Source organism: Mobula birostris, chromosome 10 (assembly GCF_030028105.1).
Source record: "Mobula birostris isolate sMobBir1 chromosome 10, sMobBir1.hap1, whole genome shotgun sequence".
In the NCBI taxonomy this organism is placed as follows: Eukaryota; Metazoa; Chordata; class Chondrichthyes; order Myliobatiformes; family Myliobatidae; genus Mobula; species Mobula birostris.
Window position 1 is genome coordinate 125,836,778 of NC_092379.1, and position 21,932 is coordinate 125,858,709.

Here is a 21,932-nt window from a genome sequence, read left to right on the forward strand (position 1 = left end):
GAGTGCTATATGAGGTCATTCTTACCTTCGGCCATTAGGCTCTATAATGAGTCAACCAATAACCAAGTGACGATCCTCTCCTGGTAAACTGTTCCTCGTAACTTTTTAAAAAAATTTTTTATTACTTCTCTTCTAATACTTGTATATTTGTATACCTGTGCACCTGTAATGCTACTGTGACACTGTAATTTCCTTTGGGATCAATAAAGTATCTATCTATATGTAATGCTGCCAGCAAATATCATATCATATAAAAGAGTGATAATAAACTTGGTCTGATAACACAGGATGTGTAATAGCACCTTAAAAGGAACATGCATTCACTTAACAATGAGTAATCCTACTCTTTACATCAGAATCAAGTTTATTATCACGGGCATATGTCATGAAACTTGTCATTATGCAGTGTGACAAGAATACACATAGATTAAGATGTAGCTGTCCTGTGCTGGCACCAGTGGGATCAGCAATTGGTCTGCCACCTGTCTTCAGGAGAGAGAGAGATAAGGAAAACAATGGAGCAGCATTTGGAGATGTGTAATGAAGGGCCGGGAGAGAGAGTAACAGAAGGAGAGAGCTGTCAAGATCGGCTCCCCCTTTGAACCCTGAACTGTTTGAAGTGATGGACAGGCGATACCCCAGCAGGGGGATAAAAAGGGACAGGTTCGCTAAGGCGACACACACGACACCCAAGGTAACAAGACCCTGGAAGCGGTGCGTCTCTCACAAGTCGGTGGGAAGTACCGGGCCATAAACGCACAGGGTGGAAAGGCACGATCGGCGGGAACCTGGTGTGTGTCCACCCTTGCCTGGGTGCCAGGTTCACAGCAGGGAAACGATCGTATCTGGAAACGGAGGGGTCACGGTCGGTGACCTCAGATGACATCACAAAGGACTCGCCCGAAAGCTGACTGTGAAGGTCTGAGTGGAAGTCGTTTTGAATATTCATTCGTTTTTGCTCTCTCTCTCTCCTCCTCCCCACTGTCCATCGCCACGGCAGCGATTACTGCGAACTGAACTGAACTAAATTGAACTGAACTTTGCGTCACTTTGAAACTGGTCATTTACCCCTAGACAACGATAGAGCTTGATTGATCCTGTTATCTGAATTCTGTGTACATGTGTGTTTATCATTGCTGAACTGTTGCATTCATTATCCTTTTGATTAGAGTACTGTGTTGCTTGTTTCTTTAATAAAACTTTCTTAGTTCTAGTAATCCAGACTCCAACTGAGTGATCTATTTCTGCTGGTTTGGCAACCCAGTTACGGGGTACGTAACAGCAGCAACAGTACAATGCAATACATTATAATAAAGCTGTAACTTACAGTAAGATATATATATATATAAAAAGTTAAATTAAATTAGTGCAAATAGAGGAAAAAAAGTAGTGAGATAGTGTTCATGTCCATTCAGAAATCTGATGGTAGAGGGGAAGAAGCTGTTCCTGAATCGTTGAGTGTGCGTCTTCAGTCTCCTGTACCTCATTCTTGATGGTTGTAATGAGAAGAGGGCATGTCCTGGGTGACAGGGGTCGTTAATGATTTTTGAGCATGCATCCATGTTGAGTGTGATGTCATAGACAGCATAGATGGCATAGGAGATTAAATGCTGAAATCTGGAGCAGCACACACAAAATTCTGGACGACTTCAGCAGGTTGGGCAGCATCTAGTCACAGTCAAACTTTATTAATCCCGGGGGAAATTGGTTAATTTCCCTCGGGATTAATAACATCTATGGGGAGGAATAAAGAGTTCATGTTTTGGGCCAAGACCCTTTCTCGGGTTTGGAACTGGAAGAGGAAGAATCCAGGTAGACAGCATGGAAACAGGCCTTTGGCCTATTGAGTCTACACTGACCATCACTATATTACACTAATTCTACACCAATCCACATGATTGAGTAAATATTCTTAAAAACGACAACTTCCTTCTTTCCTTTTCTTGCTTCCATAATTAAAACAGTCAACTATTTCCAAATGATTGAACAAGTATTCTACACAACTGTTACTCTGAGGCAAGAGTTAAAGAGACAGGAATTCAGACAGGCAGAACAAAATGTAGATGATATGATGAGGAGGAGAACAGAGATAGACAAAGGAATGAAAGACACATGTTCTGATGTACTTGATAAACAAATAGATCTGAACTTGTGCACCAGCAGCACTCTGAACAGAGTGTCCCAGCGCATTTCGCATGCAATGAAATACTTCTTCTGGTGGTATAGACACTGTTGGAAGGTATGAACTGTGATGGGCAATTTCCATATCCCCCAAGTTCCCATGACCAGTATTACAATGACAACCATAACATTTGTTCAGTGACTGTGCTGTACACTGGCCAGAAGGCCAAAGAAAATTTCTCTCTGTTCCTTAGGGGAAAACAATGCCATTGGATCTTGTACGACTAAGCGAAGGGTGTGGAATGCATGATTAGGTTAAAGCCTCCATTAACACTCTCCTTTATTAGTAGTAATAGACTGGTCCCACTGCCTTCGGTCTCGAGAGACAAATTAGCATCTTGTCTGATGGTGAGATATTCCATCGAACAAATTCCATCTCCCTGAAACATCTCACGGAGGCAACAATGGCTGTTAACATTATTATCGAGCAACCACAAATTAAAGTTTTTTTTAAAGCTTCCGTAGTCAATCTCACATTGTTTCTGCATTCTGAGAATTTCTGTAGCATCTTCTCCCATCCCTCCACCCCTCTCTGATTTGTAGATACCAGTACAACAGCAGGTAACACTGCAAAGTTTCCAGAGGCAAGCCCTCACGCTTGGAACACGCTGTGTCAACTGGCTAAGATTGTTTCGCAGTGAAACCATCAGGACAGATGCCTTTTGCCTACCGTTCGTCAGCGTACAGACTGACGTATTGGCTCCTTAAGATGCTATTCCATGTAAAGGCGGGCTTTTTGTTTGATATCAGGGACGAGTCCTGCTTTCCCTGCATGGTTTAAATTGCCTGGCACTGACAACCTTCCTGTCAATCGCATCTCCACACAAAGCAACGCTGAGTTCTGATGGGGAAGGACCCGAAGGAGGAACACGGTCCGAAACAGCGCAACAAAAGCCGGCTGGAGTTACTCGTGTCCAACGGGAATATTTCGCACTTCGCCACCGCACGGGGATATCCACACGCCCGTCAGCGCAGCCAGGGGGGAAGAGACGGAGAAAACCGTCTTTCCCCTGGACTCTTCAGTCCAGCAGAGGCTACGTTTGACAGGAATCAGACATACAAAAAAGATAACGATCAAAGAGTACAAACGAACATTTTTTTTCCATTTCTCTTGACTGAACTCCCCCCCCCCCACACACACACTTCACTGGGAAGCAGTTTGCACCGATTAGTCTGAGGGGAGGTGGTGGGGAAAGGGAAACTGTCCATACATTTGCACTTCTACGCGAAAAAGAATAAATGAAATGTCAATTCCTCACCTAATGCCGAGCCGCTGATAATCCAGAGAAGCGGAACAGAGTAGACCCGATCCACCATTACAAGCAGCCAGATACAACAGTAACCTTCTCCAGTGAATGTTACGAGTCGGTTGTTAGTTTCCCATCGCCTTGCAGAAGTCAAATCAATACTGTCTTTTGCCATTTCAATGTGGTTCTTTGGCGTTGTTAGTAACACGCGATTCCAAATAATAACGATTATACCCCCCAGTTAAAACGAAATAGTTCCCCTGATTCCTTTCTGCTGTTTCTCAATACCGTAGGTATGATCCTGGATACTTTTTCTTAAGTGTAGAGAAAACAGAAACGGTACTCACCGCTGCCTCAGAGTTCTTCACCAAAGTTGTTAGCAACGATAGCGAGAAGATTAGAGCAGGAAAGGTAAAATATTTTCCAAACTTCATTTTCTGGCTCTCGACAAGAGACTGATCAACTGACTAACTTTGCACATCCACGCATGTTCTATTTGGAAACGGAGAAAAAGAATAAAGCTGTTTAAAGCAAGAGAGAGAATAAAATCAAAGGAGCCTGTTAGAAACTCAGTGAGTGTGCTACATTTATCTGCTTCCTCTCTCTCTCTCAATCTACCTCTCTCTCTCTCTGTCCTCTCTCTAAGCAGCCCGCACGCTCTCCTCTGTCTCCAGAATCCTTCGGCAATCACGCAAAAAAAATGATGCGTTCGAGGTGGAGGGAGTCGAGCAATAGATCAAATCACCTCGAAAAGGCAAATGGGACGTGACGCCCCGCCCCGTCACACTGCTCCAGTCTTCAACAACCCCGCCTCCCTCCACATACATCTCCTCTATTGTTTTTTTCCGCACAACTTTGATTATTTTAGCGGACTGGGGTGGGGGGGAAGTTTAGCAAACTTCTTTGTGTGGAACTATTTTACTTTAGCGGTTATATTAAAGAACCTACAATAGCGTTAGCAAGGAATTCAAAGAGTTCTTTGGAGGCTGAGGGTGGCTTAGAGAAAATAGCTTGCTGATAATGATAAAGAAGTGAGTACAATATGTTAAACAATTTATTAAAACATCGGCTAACATTGTAGAACTAGTTACTTGGGCGTTCTGCTACTGTTCGTCTAATCGTACTAATACACTTGCTCCTATTTTTGGAATGAGACTGTAATATGTTGTACATCGGGCGGGGGGGGGGGTTCTTTCTAAAAGGTTCAGTATGAAGACTCCTCCCCCTTCCCCCAGCACCTCTCCCGAGTCCCGGACCGTAAATGCTTGCATCGATTTCTCTGGCGGAGACGGAGAGATAAGGTTCCGCGTGTGTTCCGATTGTACTCTCTACTTAGCCGCGTACACGTTCCGTTTTTATTTACCATCGTGAGGTAGAGTTTATTCTTTAATCTATTCGGTGTGTGTTTCTTTTCGCTCCGTTACTTTGCAATTCAAATTCATGCTTTCTCTCTCCCCCCCCCCCGCCCGCCGAAGATGGTGCGTAGAGAGTCGGTGATCTTTCAATGACCGAGGCAACACAATTCGATCGTTCGGAGGTGATCAGAAGGCAACCCTGAAATCTCCCGTTCGGCAGCGAGAGTTCCAACCTCCATCAAAATGAGAAGCGGGTAAGTGAGAATTCTCAGGAATCGAGCAAACCTTGTTAGAAGCTTTAATTTAGACCTGCAGCCGTGCAGGAGTAAGAGCTACCTCGCTTATAACTGTTGTGGGTGCTCTTAGAGCAGGTTCTGATGCTTCCTACTGAACCTTTTAAAACTTCTTTACAGAATTCTGCTAATAGTCCTGGGTTGCCTGGTTGCTGATCTTGTCCGAGCGGTGAGTTTATGTGGAGGACGATTTTCTTACGTTTGAGCGAGCTGTTCGTGATAAATGCTTCAACTGCATATTGTCTTGACTCCGGCAAGAGGTTCCCCCCTCCTCTCCCCCCCCCCCCACCTTACCAATTCTCTCAACCGCCTAAATGTATCCCCACAAGAAATCTGTGAAACAAGGCTTTCAAATTCTTTGTGATGTTATGGGTGTATCTAACCTCCATGGATAATTTTGAATATACAACAGCTACGGTTGAGGATGTGCTTTATTGATTGTGAGACATGATAATGTGATTTTTTTTGTTTTTTAAAAAACTAATTTCAAATATTTTTTGGAAAAAGGAATCTGGTTTGCTAAAGGTAAAAGAAATGAAGCATGTTTCTAATACTCCTTTGTAAACAGTCGTTAACATGTTGTACCTGAGAGGTGAACTCTCTCAGGAGATTTTAAATAATCATTTAAAGAATGGGTTCAGGTAAGGAGTTGATGGGGAAATTATTTTTGTTCAAGAATTGCACTGGAACAATGTTGTTAGCCTTTTGGTTAAAAGCTGTCACTGGTGGGGTATATTGACACTGGCAAGTTTACAATGGGTTAAAATCGTCAGCGTGTAGTTCACAGAGTCATTTCTTAATAGCAAGCCATGGGGTAAACCCTGCACCTGGGTGAGATCCCCATGGCAACGCAGTGGATAGAAATCAGTTTGACCATTGATTAAATACACAGGGAAATGCACATACTTTAGTGTTCTGCCTACTTATTAGGCAAGGATGAGTGACTATTATAACAGCCAATCAAATACTGAGGGTAACGGCCAGAGAACATACAATTGGGTTAGTCAGTGTGTCTCTCCGGAACCTGCTAGCAACAAATGGATTGCTGTTATTTTTTTAATTTATCGAGCTGTGGCTCGGCAATCCCCAATTTACAATGACTAATTAACCTACCAACTGGTACCTCTTTGGACTGTTGGAGTAAACTGGAGCACCAGGAGGAAATCCCCATGCGGTGATGGGGAGAATGTACAGACTCCTTATAGGCAGGGGTGGGAGTAAAACCTGGGTCACCTGGGCTGTAAAGCATTGTGCTCACCACAATGCTACTGTGCCCCCCTCAGGAATCAGAGTCTTACATGGTTATACCTGTCACCACTTAATGGGACAAAACATCAGTGTGACTATATCAGGGGCTCCCAACCTGGGGTTCACTGACCCTTGCCTAATGGTATTGGTCCATGGCATAAAGAAGATTGGAAACTCCTGCCATACATTTTATTGGCAACAAGGTGCTTGAGTTGTCCCGAACAGAATGTGAAAGGCATCGTCATGGGAGTGCAGCAGTTTGCATGACGCTAGCACTGCCTGGGGGCATGAGAGTTCGGAGTTCAGTTATGGCATCGTCTGTAATGAAGGTATACATTCTTCCCGTGTGTGCATGGGTTTCCTCCGGGTGTGCCGGTTTCCTGCCGTTGTCCAAAGACACACCGGTCGGTAGGTTAATTCGTCATTATGGTTGGGCCAAGATTAAACCGGTGGGTCGCTAAGCAGTGCATCCCGGTGGCCGGAAAGGCTTGTTCCACGTTGTATCTCTAAATAAATAGATAAATAAATAAAATGTAAAAGTAAGCTTTTCATTCCATTGAGACATAAAGGGTGCATTTTTTAACTTTGCATATTTTAATTGTCTTGAATAATGTAACTTAATAAACACAAGAGATTCTGCAAAACCTGGAAATCCAGAGTAAAACACACACACACTATGCTGGAGGAACTCAGTAGTCAGGCAGCATCTATGGAGAAGAATAAACAGTTGATTTTTTGAGCCAAGACCCGATGAAGGTCTTCCATCATTTTGTGTGTGTTTATGTAACTCAATTCTATTTTGCACTTTACACCTTATCAGGAGTAAGATGTTTTTCTGGGAATCCCCTTCCATAGCGTTATGCCAACAGTAACATGTTCCTCTGTTTCCTGCTGAGATTTGTCAGCTTGGCTCAGTCCTGAGATAGAACCTGACCCTTTGCTTTCTTTGTGTGGCTTTGCTTTACAATGTGTAATGATCCAATTAACTGTGGCATCAGAATCCTTATTAAGCAGTGTGGCCACTGTGAGTAATAGTTTATATACAGATTCATTTATTTATCATGTGCATCAAAACATGCAGTGAAACACAACATTTGTGTTAATGGCCAACTCACCCAAGGATGTGCTGGGGGCAGCTGGGAAGTGTTGCCACACGTTCCGACACCAACATAGCATACCCACAATGCTCAGACCAACACAATGAAACAGAGCATACAAAGTGACAAAACAAGCAAAAGCAACACAAATTAATCTAACTGTAAGCAATTAGGCAGTGATATTCATGAACTGCAGGGTTATTTCTCAGATTAGGTTTGACTAAAAACAAATGTCAAATACCAAACTCTTCTTAGCATATTCGCTAATTCACATGCACCTGTCCATGTGAAAGTCATGATGTCTTTAAGAATGGTGAATTCTGGGAGGATCAAGTGCTGTGTTACTTTTTCTTCTCTTCTGCAGGTAATGATTGTGTTAAATATTTACATGGGCATTGGCCGTCTTCAGGGTCAATGTTTGGCTGTGCGTCCAGGTGACGAATGCTGGCGGCTGATTTACTATCTCTGATAAGATCACTGATCAGTAATGGTGGACACAATGGCTGAGAGGCACTAAAACAAGTGCTGTCCCACTTAAACGGCGGTCACTGTTCTGTGCACATTCAATGACTGGACCTAGAATTTGCCTAGTCCCATGTGGTTCTGGTCAATAGAGGGAAGTACATTTACACACAGAGGTCATGAGGCAAGGTTAATGTTCTGATATTAACTCATAGTCAGATCTGCTTTCTAGACAAACCATTCATTAAGAACAAACACTAAATTGGCGTCAATAGTAGTTGATTTTAGCACATTTGTATGAATTGGTCCCATTTTCACACATTACCATAGTTTATTTTTGCTGCTTAGACTAACCCAGGATAAACTTCCCCTGTAAAGGAATGTGCTACTAGTAAGACATCATGAGTAAAACAGCAGTTACACCAGCTGATTATAGCTTAACAGTACTGCCATGAAAAATATTTGGTAGATACAATGATTTCCATTTAAGATTGAATGTTGTAACTAGATAAACTCACATTTATATTGTTTGTATCTCAACATGTACATGGAATTAATGTAGACAAATAAGTAGCTTTGCTTTTATGTGTTTTTAATTATTTAAGAATAGACTTTAAGGATAATTACGTAAATATTGATTGCAATTGATGACAAACCAATGAGTTTTGTTATACAGAACATACAGATTAAAAATTGGCCCTTGGCCCATCTACCAGTGATGATGCTAATACTCCATTGAAGCCTCCTTCCATTTCTCTTATCTGTTTCTGTCAATGTACACTCAGTGGCCACTTTACTAAGTACCTTGTGGCCACTGAGTGCATGTTCATGGTCCTCCACTGTTGTAGCTCATCCATATTAAGGTTTGACATTTTGTACATTCAGAGATGTTCTTCTGCACACCACTGTTGTAACACGTGATTATTTGAGTTACTGTTGCCTTCCTGTCAGCTTGAAACAATCTGACCATCATCCTCTGATCTCTCGTGTTAATAAAATGTTTTCACCCACAGAGTTGCTGCTCACAGGCTGCTTTTGTTTTTCACACAGTTCTCTGTAAACTTTAGAAATTGTTGTCCGTAAAAATCCCAGGAGATCAGCAGTTTCTGTGATACTCAAACCATCCTATATGACACCAACAGTCATTCCATGCCCGAAGTCACTTAGATCACGTTTATTTCTCCATTCTGATGTTTGGTCTTGAGCGTGTCTGTATGCTTTTATACACTGAGATGCTAACACACGATTGGCTGATTAGATATTTGCATTAATGAGCAGGTTTACAGATGCACCTAATGAAATGATTAGTGAGTGTATTTGTGTTTTCTAGCTGTCCCTTGAATGTATTTATGCTCAACAATACAGTCTTATTTTGAGATCTGCATCCTGATTGGTCATTGGGTAAGGAGATACTCCTGTGTTCCCTAAGAGAGTTATTGCTGCAGAGATATTAATGGTGAAGCTGTTCACACTGCTACCTCACAGATCCAGAAAGCTCTTCTATGATTTCAACCCTTGGCTCACTGTGGAGTTTGCAATTTCTCGTAGTGGTCATACAGTATGTATTTTCTCTAGTTGCTCCTGTTTCTGTAAGGATTTGTTGGTTGGCTGACTGGCAACTGCTAGTTTGTTTTTACCTCAGGTAAGTGGTAAAAGAATTAAAAAGGGGAATTGGGGCTTGTGAGAGAAAGTAATTTGTAGGGCAACAGAGAAATAGGAAAGGTTGGGGGTGGGAGTTGAGACTGATGGGATTTTACTTTTGGGGACGGGCATGAGATTCCAATGGCTGAAAGGACTCTGTGTTGTATTAAGTGCTAAAGATTTTTTTTATCATGTGAGTTCATTGGTGTAGATTGTCCCACATTTCAAACTAAATTATGAGTGCTTGTTTCTTAACATCTCTGGATTCAGATGACAGCTTTAGTTTAAATCTTGACCCCTATGCATTTGCATGGAAAGATACAATCTCTTTCAAGATCTTATGAATGCAGGATATTTACTATTTGCTTCACATTTAATCTGGGTGAGACTGCACAAAAGGTATTAGTTAACTATTTGACTGAGTTGGACTAGATCACCATCACCTGGGCCTGTGCTTTTTTAAAATTTTCACACAGTTGTACTGCTCAGCATAGGACAATGCAGAGCATTTGGAATTCTGATGAGGTCATTTGCAATGCTGTCTCTGAGAACTGAGTCAACAGGGACCCTTGTGATTCACCTGACCCAATCACACACAACGACAGACTGAATAAAGTTCAAACAAAATCTTGCATCTAAGATTGATGGTAAATCAAACCCTCAATTTCACTGTAGCCTGTACTGTACTCTCAGATATCTATTCATGATTACATGAATTAGCTGAACCATTTGATTATATTCCAAACTGTAGTTTACCTTGGGTCTCTTCCATGTTTAATAAAGAGGGAGGCAGACACCATGATCAAGTTCTACTGAAGCAAATCAGGTACCTTCATGTAAACTAAGTGGGAAAATGCAGGCATTTATAATTTTAGAAAACGAGTGTCTAGTCTACCATTACACCACTCCCTCAGGTATTGCAGAATTACAGCATTTTCTGTTGAACAATGGAACACTGTTTCACCTCAGATAATCAGCGTGGGGTTAGGGAGGGATGGTAGAGTATGACACGGGTAGAAAATGCCAGTATAAGTTGTACGTCACTGTCTTCACATTCCTCTGAGTGACCATCAGCTAAGAGTGGGAGATGTTATTTCTTTGCCCTTTTTTTTTAAAGAGAAAAGAAACTCAAAGATTAGTGGGGGAGAAGTGAGGAAAATGAAAGACTTATATAAAGTAATTCCCCAGTAAAAAGGTAAAATGGTATTATTTACAATTGAATAACTAACCAAATGACGATTTACATAGAGGAAGTGTTAGAAAACTAGCAGCAAAGGAATATCATTGCAAACCAAATTAACTGGACATCGGTTTTGATGCCTTGATGCCTTTTATTCTCTTGCAGTCATGGTACAACACACAAACAGGCCATTCAGCCCATCTAGTCCATGCCAAGCCATTTAAACTACCTGCACCTGGACCATAGCCCTCCATACTCTTACTATCTGTGCACCTATCCAAACTTCTCTTAAATGTTGAAATCAAGCTCACATGCACCACCTGTGTTGGCCGGCAGCTCGTTCCACAATCTCGCGACTCTCTGAATGAAGAAGTTTCCCCTCATACTCCCGTTAAACTTTTCACCTTTCGCCTTTAATCGTGGCCTCTGGTTATAGTCCCACCCAACTTTAGTGGAAAAAGCCTGCTTGCATTACCCCTCCTAATTTTGTATACCTCTATCAAACCGCGTCTTAGTCTTCTACATTCCAAGGAAAATTGGGGTATTATAATAATATAATATATATAATATTATATATATGATATATATATAATATTATACTGAGGTACAGTAAAAAATAAGCTTTGTTTTACATGCCATCTGTACAGATCATTTCATTACATCAGTTTTTCTGAGGTAGTACAAGGGAAAACAATAACAGTTTGCAGACCTGTTAGAGTTCCAGAGGAAGTACAGGCCCAGGAGAGAAAAAGGTGCACAACCATTACTAGGTAGATCTTGAGGTCAAGAGTCCATACTTGGGGAATGGTGGTAGTCTTATAACAGGGGCATAAGATCTGTCCTTGAGCCAGGTAGTGGGTGCTTTCAGGCTTTTACCTAATTGGAGGCGGGGAGAAATGATATGTACAGGGTGTGTGGGATCTACTTTACCAAGGGAGTGAGAAGTGTAGGCAGAGTCTGTGGAGGGGAGTTCGGTTTCCGTGATGTGCTGAACTCTGTCCCTAACTCTCTGCACTCACTCACAGTCATGGACAGGGTGGTTGCTGTACCAAGCTGTGATGTGTGTGGAGAGGATGCTTTCTTCGGTACATTGATCAGAAAAGGGGCAGCCCAAATTTCTTCAGCTTTTTGAGGAAGTAAGGGTGCTGGCACACTTTTTTGGCCATGGCGACTATGTGGTTGGAAACGGGTCACTCTATTAGTGATATTAACACTAAGGAGCTTAAAACCTTCAACCGCCTTGATCTCAGCATAATTGGTGTCACTAGGTATGGCCCCCCCCCCCCATTTCCTGGTCAACGACCAGCTCTTTTGTTTTGCTGACTTGAGGTTGTTGTCATAACACCATCCCATTAGGCTCCCTACCTTCTTCCTGTACTCTGACCCATCATTATTTGAGATTCATTCTACCATGATGCTGTCTTCTGCAAACTAATAGATGGACTTAGAGTAGAAGCTGGCCATGCCGTCATGTCTGTACAGTGAGTAAAGTAGGTGGTGGGGCACAAGTGTTGTGGATAATTATGGGGGAAATATTGCTGCCTATCCTTACTGATAGTGGTCTGTTGGTTAGGAAATCAAAGATCTAGTTCCAAAGGGAGGTGCTGAGGCATAGATCAAGGAGTTTGGAGATGCGTTTGCATGAAATACAGTATTAAAGGTGGGGCTGTAGTCTAATGTAGTGTCTTTACTGTCCAAATGCTCCAGAAATGAGTGTTGTGTTAGGGAGAGGGCATCCACTGTGGCCCTGTTTGGCAGTAGACAGATTGCGGAGGGTCAAAGGTTTGCCATGACCAGCCCCAAAAATCACTTCATGATAGAGGATGTCCGAGCCTCTGAGCTGTAGTCGTTAAGGCACACTACCTTATTTTTCTTGGGCTTTAGGATGATTATGGCCTTCTTAAGTCAGAATCATTGACAGTTCATTTTCCTTCATAGTGTTTGTTTGACCTGCTGTGTTCCTCCGGCAGATTGTTATCTGATTCCAGCATTGCAGTCTTTTGTGTCTCCAATTGGATAATTTCTTTTGCTGTTTACAAGTCAAATAATGAAAATATGTAATTAGATATCTTTTTACAACAATACTCAATGCCCTCAGCAGTCGGACAGCATCTACGGGAGGAGTGTCAACAGTTGACAGTTCAGGCTGAGACCTTTCATCAAGATCGTCATCAGAGTCCTGATGAAGGGTCTCAGTCCAAAACAGCACCTGTTTATTCTCTTTCATAACTGCTGCCTGACTTGTTGAATTCCTCTAGCCAAGATTTACAGCATTTGCAGAATCTTTTGTGTTAGCGGTCAGTGTCCTATAGTATTGAGCAGACAGAGCTCAGTTTTTGAGTGATGGGGTGTGGTATTAGCAGGATGCAGATTACCCATTTTTTTAAGAGTAAGAGATTTTGTTGATTTTTTTTGTTATAGAACTGCATGTCATGCTGCAGTAACCCTGTTTCATCAGTGGGGGCACTGCAGACAGCCACTGCATGTAGGTGTGATAATATAACCTCAATCAGTTAGGTAACATGAATATGAATGCACCAATTTATTTTTGCAAAAGAAAATCTAAAAGCCAGGAGATATTCATTATTCTTATCTTGCGGAAATTGTGCATTGTATAAGCTGCTGGTTGAAGTGGTAAGAGAGTAATTCAGTTATGGAGAGGGTAAGTTCAATGATGGTAAATTGAAATCACAAAACCAAATAAATATTTAGTACAAAAGAGGCCATTCAGCCCATTGGTCCATGTCAGCCAGAAACTATCCATAGTTCTGCAGGCTATGACAGTTGAAGCATTCATCTTATACTTTTATATGTGCTGAGGGGTTGGGCCTCCACATATTTAGGAAGGGAGTTTGAAATGCTCCCATTTTATTGCATTGAATCATTTTACTCAATTTCCCTCTAACCATCTATCAATGAATTAAACCTATTTTTTTCATTATTGGCTTGCCTGCTTTACCCTGTCTGGCCTGAAGATAATGTTAAGCACCTCCATAAAGTCACTCATCAGTCTTAGCTCCAAATGACTCTCATAGAGTCATCGAGCACCTCAGCACTGAAACAGATCCTTCAGCCCATCTGGTGCATGCAGACTAGTACTTTGCCTCGTCCCATCGACCTGCACCTGGACTATGGCCCTCCATACCCCGCTTGCCCAAATATCTCTTAAATGTTGAAAATGAACCGGCACCCAGCACTCCCACTGGCAGCTCATTCCACACTCTCACTGCCCTCTGAGTGAAGAAGTTCCTCAAAACTTACAATTTCCAGCTGTGGAACTATCCTGATAAATCTCCTGTGCACGCTTATCTGGCTCCTTCCTCTCGTGCAATGACATGGTGCTTTAGCTGGGGTTTGGTTAATATCTTACATGGTCCTAGCCTGCTAGACCACATCTGCTCTTTTCCTGTGATTTGAGTATCCTGTACACCCTCACAGCTGCTTGTGTGTCCAACTGCATGATAACGTCTTGCAGTCTGGTTAATTTTCATACCATAAAATCATCAAGGTCATATTCAGCAGATAGCAGGTCTGAAATCTTTCTTTTCCACCCTGCTCCTGCACTTTGTGGCTGATTTATTCAGAGAACTTAGAATGCTCGCAAAGATTTTCACACTTTCTTTGTACGATAAGATTAGTTTTATTTGTCACATGTGCAGAGAAACGTACAGTGAAATGTGGTGTTTGTATCAAATCAACTTGCACTGGGCAGCCTGCACGTGTCACCATGCATCCGGTGCCAACATAGCCTGTCCACAGCTCACCAGCCCCAACCATACGTCTTTGGAATGTGGGATGAAACAGGAACACCCGGAGGAAACCCACATGGTCACGGGGAGAACGTATAGACTCCTTGCAGACAGTGGTTGGTATTAAACCACAATTATACCTACATTGGAAGTGCCTTCCATGCTTGGCAAGGGGCCAGAATATCCTACATCAGCCTGAGCCCTTGTTGGCCTGGTTTAGGCACAGCTGGCCTTCTGAGGGTATTCCTGTCCTGCACAGCAAAAGTTTGCCCTTGGCCTTGGCAATCTCTCAGGTTGGATGGGGGCAAGGGGATAGAGAGGATGGGGTGTTGGTCAGATGGGTTAGGTGCTTTTGATTGGGGTTCGATTATCACCACTGTCTGTAAGGCATTTTGTTCTCCCCATGACAACATCGATGCCCGTACTAATCAAGTAATCAAGGCCCTTTACTCTACAACTTGTTGTGGGCATGCTATGTTGGTGCTGGAAGTGTGGCGATATTTGTGGGCTATCCCTATCACATCATAAGCGATGATGTAAATGATGCACTTCACTGAACGTTTCAATGTTTCAGTGTGCATGTGACAAATAAAACTAATCTTTTCAAGGCATGACCAGGTTTGTGTTTTTGTGATGTGGAGAAGTGAGAGGCTGGCAGGCAGTGGGTGGGAAAGGTAAAGGGCTGAAGAAGAAGGAATCTGATAGGAGAGGAGAGTGGACAACGGTAGAAAAGGAAGCTTCTCACTTTATCCCTCCTCTCCCACTCACCTAGTTTCAACCTTCACTTGCCAGCTCGTGTTCTGCTCCTCCTCCCACCTCCTTATTCTGGCGTCTTCCCCTCTCCTTTCCAGTCCTGATGAAGGGTCTCGGTCCAAAACGTCAACTGCTCATTCCTCCCCATTGAATATGAAAGTATTATGTCTCTTCCCTTGCTGAAGTCTGGAGGATTTGGGAATAGGTTCCCATATCCTTAACACTGCATTTGCCATCTGTTCATAAGGATGTTACTAAAACTGGCAATAAAGCACTGATGGGCTTCCTGTTTCATGTCCAGCTGGAACCTGCTAAGTCGATGGCAGTGGGGCTAATTGATTCTATCTGATAGGATTTAGTGACATAATTACTTTCCCAGTAACATTAATGAGCTGGTCTGGCTAGTCATTCCTGCGTATCGCACATCTTCCTGTTTGAAGTATTAGTTCACCAGCATTGACCTTATTGCCCTGAATATGGATTCTGCTGATCACTCCATTCAAAAGAAGCATTGCTTAAGAGTCATCTCTGTAAAATACGAAATGTGTGTCAATTACTTTGTCAAATAAACAGCCCTGGAAGTAAGCTTGGCTTCATTGTCATAAATCCATTGATTGGTCATCATCGTTAGGTGCCGTGTCATAAGACATAGGCGATCATGGTGTGTCCATGACCATAATTGTTTTTGGCAACTGTTTGTACAGAAGTGGTTTGCCATTGCCTTCTTCTGGGCAGTGTCTTTACAAGACGGGTGACCCCAGCCATTATCAATACTCTTCAGAGGTTGTCTGCCTGGTGTCAGTGCTTGCATAACCAGGATCTGTCATATGCACCAGCTGCTCATATGACCATCCAGCCGCTGTCCCCATAGCTTCACATGACCATGCCTCAGGGGCTAAGCAGGTGATGCACCTTGCCCAAGCGTGACCTGCAGGCTAGCAGAAGGAAGGAGTACATTACATCTCCTTTGGTTGAGACGTATCCCCACCCTGCCACCTGTACTATATCTATTAGAAGTATATTCTCCATTGATCGTCACCTTGTCGTGTTGGACAGGCTTGTGAGTCCTGAGATCCCAAGAGTGATGCCGTCTGGAGTTTAGCTCCTGGTAGGGTCACCTTTGCTGGTAAGGTAAAGGGGGAGGTTCCTGCAAAAGAGCAATTCATCCAAGACCTTACTAGTGGAACTGGTGGAAGATGATGACAAGTCACAGTATCAGTGAAGGCCGAGGAAGTCTGTAGCAGCAAATTGCCCCCGGTCATTTTGTATTCCATGCCTTTGGACCGTGACTCTGATCTGTCAAGGACCGCGTCGTGGCTGTCCATGTTTCAACCTCCCTATGTTAAACAAAGTGACGCACACGCATTCTCCATTAAAGGAATAACCCCTTAGGAGAACATCATACTGGTCTTGAATGAACACACTATTGATATCTGTGAGAAGTAATGATTCCTTTAGGATTCTACAAATGGGATTACACGAAAGCCATGTAGATCTTGTCAGCCTGGGACAACTAGCCCCTCTCTTTTCTGTGATGATCACTTGAAGGAAGTTTTTGTACAAGGATGGTAATATTGCACACCCGTTTACTTTTTGGACTCTGCAGTTGTCCAGCGGCTTCCTGCTGATGAACGTTTGCTTTGATGTTCTCACAGTCGAACAGCTGAGGTTCCTTTCTGTGCTCTGGCGATTCCGGATTGGCAGCAGGTGCACCTTAACCCTCTGTGTGTCGCACAGAACATCCAGTGGGAGATGATAAATATAGATTCACTTTCTGGCTCTTTTTGTGAGCCTCGTGTGAGATCTTTTATTGTGTGTTGTTCTGGTCACTTGCAGGAAAGATGCAAATAAGATTGAAAGGGTACTGAAAAAAATTACAAGGATGTTACCAAGAACTGAGGACCTGAGTTATAAGGAAAAATTAAATAGGTTAGGACCTTTTTTCCCTGGAGAACTTCTAAATCTGGTTTTAAACATTTTTATATTCTTTAAGGGATTCTTTCAAACCCAGCAGCCTAGAAGTGATGTATGATTTTTTCTTTATCCTGACCAGAACTCAATACTTCTTGTCCACTAGGGTTCACTGTACTTGGAATGTTTAGCCTTCACCCGAATAGGACAGTGCTGGCCCTAGGTACTTGATTAGATTAGATTAGATTATGAGGCCACTCAGTCCTCATTTATTGTCATTTAGAAATGCATGCATTAAGAAATGATACAATGTTCCTCCAGAGTGATATCACCAAAAAAACAGGACAAACCAAAGACTAACACTGACAAAACCACATAATTATAACATATAGTTACAGCAGTGCAAAGCAATACTATAATTTGATGAAGAGCAGACCATGGGCACGGTAAAAAAAAGTCTCAAGTCCCGATCGACTCCCGAGTCCCCGATAGCAGGCGGTAAAAAGGGAGAAATTCTCCCTGCCATAAGCTTCCAGGCACCGACAACTGCCAATGCATTGGAAGCACCCGACCACAGCCGACTCTTGAGTCCGTCCAAAAACGTTGAGCCTCCGACTAGACCCTCTGATACAGCCTCCTGAGCGCCATCCTCTGCCAAGCAACTTTGCCCTCATCCCGGCCACTGAAACGGGCAAAGCTGAGGACTCAGAGGCCTTCTGCTCTGGAGATTCCGGACCACACAGTAGCAGCGGCAGCGAAGTGGGCATTTCAGAAGTTTCTCCAGATGTTCCTCTGTGCTCTCATGTCTGTCTCCATCAAATTAGAATTGTGCACGGTACCCTACTTAACAAATACAGATATCATTCACCGGAGAGGCCGCGCGCGCTATGATATGACCTATTTCAAAGCCTCCCACTTTCCAACTGTTCCTTTGCCTTTAAGTAGTCAACCAGTTAACCCCAGCTAGATTCTACCTCATACCCTCAAAGTTGCCCCTGCACCAATTCAGTCCTTTAACCTGTGGAGCTGATCTATCCTTTTCTATAACTATATTAAAACTAATAGTACTAAATCAAAGTGCTCTCAACTGCCACTTCACTTACTTGACCCACTGTTTTTTCCCAAGGGGAAGCCAGTATTGCTGCTTTCCGAGCAGGCTCCTCTGTATCTGGGGTTCCCAACGTGGGGTCCATGGACCTTTCTATTAATGGTAGGGTTCCATGGACCGTTCTATTCGTGGTAGGGATCCATGGCATTAAAAAAAAAGGTTGGGGTCCCCTGCTCTATATATTGTGTGAGGAAACTGTCTTGGATGCATGCTTCAAGTTCCACCCCATCTGGGCTCTTTACACTCTGGGTACTACCCTTACAAGGAATTGTAATTTCTCATCACACTTGCTCAAGATCTAGCTGATTATTAGAGATGTCACTAATATCTCCCTGGAACTTCAGTAAGGTCTAGACTACTCTTGTATGGGTAATCCTGAGGATTACACATTTTAAGACACTCTCTGATCAGTTGCACAGAGATCCTTTCTGGGCGGATCACCCTTTGGTCTACCCTGTTGACTTAAGCTGATGGTACAAGAGCAGAACACTGAGGGAATCTTGGATTCTGGGATTTCTATGCTTTGAAAATCTATCTTGGTATTTAGTTACAAAACTTGCTTGAGGAGGCAAAAGCTGTCCAGATTAGTGACACTTCTCTCTCAGCGTGCTGAGAGATGACAAAGCTTTAATCTACAAACTGCTATTTTTACCAATAAGATATTATTGCAGGTGCTACAGGTGCTCAGTAGACTGAAGAAGGCAGTTCTGAAAAGCAGGACTGGAGACAAGAGGGGAACATTGATAACGGACTCAATATAAATGAACTGGAGCCCCGAATTAAAGGTCTGGAACCCCAATTCAGGGGTCGGAGCTCCAAATCAATGTTACATCTTGAGTATTTTTTCTTTATAACAGACAGGGAGTCAAAATACACTTTGGTCCTTTAGACCAGGGGCTCTCAGCCTTTTTATGCCATGGATCAGTACCATTAAGCAAAGGGTTGATGGACTCTGGTTTGGGAACCCCTGCTTTAGACCATAAGATCATTGGACATTGGAGTAGAATTAGGCCATTTGGCCCTTCGTGTTCGCTCCACCTTTCCATCTTTGATGATTTATTTTCCCTCTCAACCCCATTCTCCTGTCTTCACCCCGTAACCTTTGATGTATCTGCCCACCCCCTACTTTACTCACCATGCACTCAGGACTGCATGGGCAGATTCTCTAAACTCCGGAATTCCCTCTGGATCGTTCTGAATCTTTACCTCTCTTCGTTTCTTTAGCAAACATCTTAAAACCCATCTCTACGGTAAGCCTTTGGTTAAATATATTCAATGCTGAATATGCAAGCATTCCATTGTATGGAATTTTTGCAGTAATGCTGTTCTGATTGTTCTGTCACATTTTTCCCACTGATCCAATTAAACCCCTCAGTATCTGAATCTGATTTTATCTGCTTCACTTAGCCCTCCTTAGATCTTTCACTCTGTATCCACATGGCTATCTTATATTTCCCTCTTTCCTTTATGCGCCTGTCTCTGACTCATTGCATAGAGCAGCCTCTCCCTTTACCCCTGTTTCTAAGTGAAATGATTCTAAGTTTATATGATTGCCCACAGACTTCCTTTACTTCCCTTTTGCTAACTAACCAGTCTGAGTTATGATGTTTAAGATTAACATGGGTTCCATTAGCCCCTCAGAATCAGAATCAAGTATTTTTATCACTGTCTTGTATGATGTAAAATGTGTTGTTTTGCTGCAGCAGTACAGTGAAAAGACATGAAATTACATTACATTACGAAATAAATGAATAATATAAAAGCAAAGGAAAAATGAGGCCAACACGAGGAATTCTGCAGATGCTGGAAATTCAAGCAACACACATCAAAGTTGCTGGTGAACGCAGCAGGCCAGGCAGCATCTCTAGGAGTAGGTACAGTTGACGTTTCAGGCCGAGACCCTTCGTCAGGACTAACTGAAGGAAGAGCTAGTAAGAGATTTGAGAGGGGGAGGGGGAGATCCAAAATGATAGGAGAAGACGGGAGGGGGAGGGATGGAGCCAAGAGCTGGACAGGTGACTGGCAAAAGGGATAACAGCAACACCTTATATTCCGTCTGGGTAGCCTCCAACCTGATAGCATGAACATTGACTTCTCTAACTTCCACTAATGCCCCACCTTCCCCTCATACCCCATCCGTTATTTATATACACACATTTTTTCTGTCACTCTCCTTTTTCTCCCTCTGTCCCTCTGACTATACCCCTTGCCCATCCTCTGTGTTTCCCCCCCTCCCCCTTTTCCTTCTCCCTGGGCCTCCTGTTCCATGATCCTCTCATATCCCTTTTGCCAATCACCTGTCCAGCTCTTGGCTCCATCCCTCCCCCTCCTGTCTTCTCCTATCATTTTGGGATGGTGCAGGGATGGTGTTACCAAGTTTTCATTCAAAAAGCTCAGTGAAAAGTTTGTTTGAAACTGAGATATTTTGTTCTGACAACAGGACTTCAACCTGAAACATTAACTCTGCTTCACTCTCCATGGATGTTGTCTGAGCTGCTATGTACTTTGGAATTTTCTGTTTCTTTGCATTTGCAAAATTTTGTTTTTTGATTGCTACAAAAAGTAGGGGATATGTCCAGTCCCATCGAGGTTAAAGCCTTCTCAACCATTGAGCACATCTACATGGAGCGTTGTTGCAGGAAAACAGCTTCCATCACAGGGACCCCCACCACCCAGGACATGCTCTCTTCTCACTGCTACCATCAGGAAGAAGGTACAGGAGCCTCAGGATTTGCACCACCAGGTTCTGGAACAGTTATTACCCCTTAACCATCAGGGTCTTCTACCAAAAAGGATAAGACCATCAGACCATAAGACGTAGGAGCAGAATTAGGCTATCTGGCCCATTGTGTCTGCTCTGCCATTGTCTGATCCTTTCTTATCTCCTCCTCAACCCCAGTTCCCGGCCTGCTCCCTGTAACCTTTGAGGCCATGTCCAATCAAGAACCTATCAATCTCTGCCTTAAATACATCCAATGGCTTGGCCTCCACAGCTGCACGTGGCAACAATTTCCACAAATTCACCACCCTTTGGCTAAAGTAATTTCTCCACATCTCAACTTCACTTGTCCCATCACTGAACTGTTTCCACAACCTATGGACACAGTTTCAAGGACTCTTCAGGTCATGGTCTCATATTTATTGCTTATTTATTTATTACTCTTAATATTCTTTTGTATTTGCACAGTTTCTTGTCCTTTGCACACTGGTTTCCGTCCTGTTGGTGCATTCTTTCATTGATTCTACTATGGGTTTTGATTTATTGCGTAGCCCTCAAGACAATAAATCTCAAGGTTGTGTATAGTGACATATATGTACTTTGATAATAAATTTACCTTGAACTGTTCAAAACCCAGGTACATGGACTTCCATGTGGAATCCTATTCAGAGATCAGTGCATCATGAACGAAAAGTGACGGATACAGACCGGTCCATCACAGCCAGACCACTTCCATCACTGAGCCCATTTACAGGGAATGCTGGCACAAGAAAGCAGCATCTATCACCAAGGAGCCACGTCATACAGGCCATGTACTCTTCTCACTAGTATTATCAGGCAGGAGGTGCAGATTCAGGGACAATTATTATCCTACAACTATCAGCCTCCTGAATTGGTGTGGATAACTCCACAATCTATAGACTTCTTTCAACTCACATTCTTAGTGTAGATTTTCTTTTACCTGCACCATTTATCTTCTTTGAACATT

The 21,932-nt window shown here is 42.9% G+C and overlaps 2 protein-coding genes across 7 annotated transcripts in view; one reads left to right on the forward strand and one right to left on the reverse strand.

Moving 5' to 3' along the window:
* The window catches only part of col4a5 (collagen, type IV, alpha 5 (Alport syndrome)), a 310,200-nt gene extending 306,049 nt beyond the window's left edge, over nt 1-4,151 (reverse strand). The window contains exons 1-2 of one of the 2 annotated variants that reach the window (XM_072270935.1): nt 4,047-4,151; nt 3,776-3,920 (exon numbers count right to left, since the gene is read on the reverse strand). In XM_072270935.1, the coding sequence (XP_072127036.1) occupies nt 3,776-3,862 (87 nt within the window). In that variant the 5' untranslated portion in view covers nt 3,863-3,920; nt 4,047-4,151. Of the gene's footprint in view, nt 1-3,775 lie in introns of both variants that reach the window. The other variant, XM_072270934.1, reaches the window with a different exon arrangement.
* A 157-nt stretch (nt 4,152-4,308) lies between these two features.
* The window catches only part of col4a6 (collagen, type IV, alpha 6), a 448,523-nt gene continuing 430,899 nt past the window's right edge, over nt 4,309-21,932 (forward strand). For 4 of the 5 annotated variants that reach the window (XM_072270936.1, XM_072270938.1, XM_072270940.1 and 1 more), the window contains exons 1-3: nt 4,673-4,800; nt 4,904-5,037; nt 5,197-5,245. In XM_072270936.1, the coding sequence (XP_072127037.1) occupies nt 5,027-5,037; nt 5,197-5,245 (60 nt within the window). In that variant the 5' untranslated portion in view covers nt 4,673-4,800; nt 4,904-5,026. Of the gene's footprint in view, nt 4,460-4,672; nt 4,801-4,903; nt 5,038-5,196; nt 5,246-21,932 lie in introns of those variants that run through there. The other variant, XM_072270937.1, reaches the window with a different exon arrangement.